This window comes from Vitis riparia, chromosome 7 (assembly GCF_004353265.1).
Source record: "Vitis riparia cultivar Riparia Gloire de Montpellier isolate 1030 chromosome 7, EGFV_Vit.rip_1.0, whole genome shotgun sequence".
In the NCBI taxonomy this organism is placed as follows: Eukaryota; Viridiplantae; Streptophyta; class Magnoliopsida; order Vitales; family Vitaceae; genus Vitis; species Vitis riparia.
In genome coordinates this window covers 13677704-13681820 of record NC_048437.1, presented here as the reverse complement: position 1 = coordinate 13681820, position 4117 = coordinate 13677704, and the positions used below count along the sequence as shown (strand labels likewise).

The 4117-nt window shown below is 33.1% G+C and overlaps 1 protein-coding gene across 1 annotated transcript; it reads left to right on the top strand.

Annotated features, from left to right (window-relative positions):
• LOC117918929 lies at positions 1-1495 on the top strand. Its single transcript, XM_034835905.1, has one exon. The coding sequence runs from the start codon at positions 179-181 to the stop codon at positions 1373-1375; it is 1197 nt and encodes a 398-aa protein (XP_034691796.1). The 5' UTR covers positions 1-178; the 3' UTR covers positions 1376-1495.
• The last annotated feature ends 2622 nt before the right edge of the window (positions 1496-4117 follow it).

Below are 4117 nucleotides of genomic sequence, written 5' to 3'. Positions count from 1 at the left end.
CTCCATCTCTGTCCATCTCTCTCCCCGTCTCTCTCCAGTCTCTCCCCTTTATTCACGCCGCTTTCATTTCCTCAATCACACAATTTTTTCTTTTGTCTCTCCCACAGCAGTTTGCACCATAACCTCCCTTTGCTCTCCCTTCTACAACAATTCCCCCATCTTCATCTCCTGAAAAAAAATGTCTGAATTGTCTTTCTCAAATGCTAACAAACCTCACTTCTCCATCAGTCTTCTCCTCTCTGACTTAATGCTCTTATTTTCCTCCATTATCTCCCACCCTCTTTACTTCTTGTACTTTGTCTTCTTCTCTCCCTACATCTTCAAGCTCCTCTCTTTTCTCTCCCCCCTCTTCATCACCACCTTCCTCCTTGTCCTTGCTCTTCTCACTGTCTCTCCAACCCTTCTCCTCTCCCCCGAATCCTCTGACTCCAAACTGGGGTTTCTCCTTGAGAAATGCGGGTCTGTTCTGGACAAGTTACGGCCAATTGTGGACGGCCAATGTGAAGATCTTCGATGCTTTGAGGAGCTTGAAGCGTACAAGATTGTGTTCGAGGCAGCTACCTTTGAGGTAAGAGATGAAGAGCGCCAACCTTTGGAGCTGGAATCGGAGGAAAAACACTGCTTGCCGGCCTTTGAAGGAGCGGTGGTGGTGAAAACTGAGAATGTTGCAGAAGAAAAGAGAGGAGAAGGGTTGTTGGAGGTGGGTGAGGATGGAAACATATCTGAGAAAGTGAAAGACAAGAAAGTCAAGGCAGTTGGCGCAGAGACCGATAAAGTTGATGGACAGGAAGAAAGGTTGACCACAGGAGTATCCGAGGGAATGGGGAGCAAAATTGGCGAAATCGCACTTAGAGTGACTGCCGATAATGGTGGAGACTACACTTCAAAAGGGACAGACAATTCGCAGATGGTGGCTGCAAGTGTTCAAAGTAGTGAAGGTGTCTACTACTACTCTCCTAAAAGAGATATGGAGAATCTGGGGAGCTTTGGATCAATGAGGAAGGAAAAGGAGTGGAAGCGGACGCTGGCCTGCAAGCTCTTTGAGGAGCGAAACAATGCAGACGGGGGCGAAGGCATGGACTTGCTTTGGGAGACATACGAGACGGATTCGAGCAAGGTGATGAAGGCAAAAAATGATAGGAAAAAGAGTAAGAAGAAAGGGGAGGAGGTGGGTTACTACAGTGGGGAGGAAGATGAGGAGGAGGAGGAGGAAGGGATGGATAGGCAATTGTGTTGCTTACAAGCTTTGAAATTCTCAGCAGGGAAGATGAATCTGGGAATGGGGAGGCCTAATCTTGTGAAGTTCACCAAGGCCTTGAAGGGAATTGGATGGTTGCATCAGGTCAGCAGGCATGGCAGAAAAGCCCACCGCTGAAACAGATTCATTTCAATTGCTAGTAGTAGCAAGCCAATATGTCTTTTTATTGTTTTTTGTTTAAGAAATTGCAAGTAAATATTATATTATATCATATTAATTTCTTGGTTCTTCTCCCAACTGCTAAACTTTTGATGGTTGAATGGTGGGGGTTTCCCATAATTGTATAAATAGAGTAAGCGGGTTGTTTGGGTAGTAATTTGGTCTAAAGCAGGAAACAAAGTCATGTGAGTTTACATGCAGCATATAATTAAGCTTACCCTGGAATGAATGAGGGTGGATGGGTGGTGGTAGCCTGGTAGGAATCCAGTTCAGCAAGGATGCAAAGTTTTCGCTGCATTATTGGTACGGCCTAAAAATACCCAGCAGCGGGCTAGAGTAGATCATTTGGTCAATGCTCACGAGAGATGAGATCTTTCCAAGTAAAAGCAAATTGGAAAATACGCATGTGTACAAGTATTTCTGCTCAAAATTACTTGGCATTTTCTCCCCAGCCCGTGATTTACATTTTGACTATAAGAAATATTTTCCTTACTCATCACTCCTCTTCAGTCCACTCTCCGGTGGCGAATATTCTCCACGTCTTCCTTCTATCAAGGGGGACTTAAATCCTTTCTCATAATTAAATGAAGAATCTCTTATTGCTACCCCTAGATTACAAGTACTTTTTATTCTTTTTCTCTAACCTCCGGTAATAAATAGTTACCATTTGGTGACTTTGCCACCACTTCTCTCCATAGTCTAGAAAGCCTACTATCATGGTCGAGATTAACCACTTAGTAAACATTTTTTTCTTCACAATTGTGGTTTTGGGACTTATTACTTGATTATTTAAATTGATTTTAAATTAAATTATATTTAATTTATTGATTTAAAATTTATTACTTAATTTTCGCTTTTAGGTATTAAGTTTATTTGATAAAATTAACTCAAAATTTATTTTGAATTATCAAATTGACATATTTATCATATCGAGTAACAATGGGGGTTATAAAATAATAAAAAAGATTGTGAATGTAATTATAACAAATAAAGATAAAAAAGTAAAATGAAGATGTAAATTTAAGAATAAATTAATTATTTTTATTTATTACTTAAAATTATTTTTAATTTTAAGTTATACTATTAAGTTATTTTACCTAACGTATTTAATTTATTTAATAATTTAAATTAAGTTATTAAGTTACTTTAAGTTATTAAATTGATTTGCTAAATACCTATTAACTTATATATTTGAGCTGAAAGGATGGAGGAGGATGTTAAAATATTGTTCTCAAGGTTATTTTTACATGTTATCATCCAAAAATCTCAAAAATACCCTTTATTCATTTCTTAAAAAGTCAATATGAATATCATTTGTTGTTGGCTCTCAATATTATTAAGTAAATTTGAGCCATTTGATAAACTAATGCAAATGTTTGATAAGCAATTCTCCTTAAAATGTATATTCACAATTTTTTTTTTTTAAATATTTTAAAATTTAAGAACTGGGAGATCTAAATTCAGATGAAACATCTTATAATTTTCTTTTTAAGTTTAGGAGCACCATTCCTTTCTTCAAGCTTCTCTCTTAATTTCCCTCATTTCTCTTATATTTTCATAAAATTTTAATGATGATTTTTTTTAATTATAATTTTTATTATCTTTAAGTGTAAAATATCTTTTTTTTTCCACTACCATACATTTTAAATTGTAAAATACTAAGGTCTCTTTCAAATAAATTTCTTATTTTTATTTTTTTAAAATAGAAACTAATAATAACTTTTATATAAAAAATAATTTTTTATATAAAAGTATAGACTTGTTTTATGTCCTTAAAATTTACTTTAAAAAAATTTAAAATTTAAGATAGTAATTTCTTTTTTTTAAATCCCCAATATTTTTAAATAGTTTTTTTAGAACCATTACCTTCTAAATGAATATCTTTAAAAGTTTTGTACTTTATATGAAGGTTATTATTATTTTATATTTTCAAATTTTATCTTAAAATTCAATTAAAACATTTTAATTTTCCCATTTATTTTTAAAATATTTATAAATCAATTGATAGATAAAAAAAATTAAATTTTAATTCTAAGGATTATTTTTTTTCCTTCTATTTATCTTAAAAAATTAAAATCTATTCATATATTTATTGGAATTTTTTTTTCATAAAAACAAAATTTAACACTTGTTTATTTTATTTTTATTTTTATCGCCATTATTAAAATGTTTCAAGTGGTTTAGTGGGAGAAGGAAGCAAGTACATTGTAAAGAAACATTCAAATTCCTTCAAAATTGGTTGCCTTCTACACCCTTTATACAGTTAATTCATTGGACTTATACACTAGTGTAAATACCTTGTACAAGTGTGAAAAAGAGGACAATTCTACTTGCATATATATGCAAAAATGTGCGAATACTATTTGAAGTGTTTTTCTATGACAAATAAAGAAGGAAAATTTCAAAAAAAAAAAAAAACATAGATGTATTGATGTATGCCTTGTATAATTGTCTTCTGCATGTGTTATATAATGTGGATACCTTTGAGGTTGAGTTGTATCAATGTGAGTGAACAATGTTTCAAATACTTTGGTGAGGGAAAGAAGAAAGTAAGTTTTAAGAAAATACTCAAATTCTTTTACAATGGATTATTCTTGTACACTCCTTATACAATTAGTTCATTTGTCATGTACAGTTAATGTAAATGCCTAAGTGGTAAAAGAAGACAGCTCAATATCTTTGAGGTTGGATTTTGTTAAT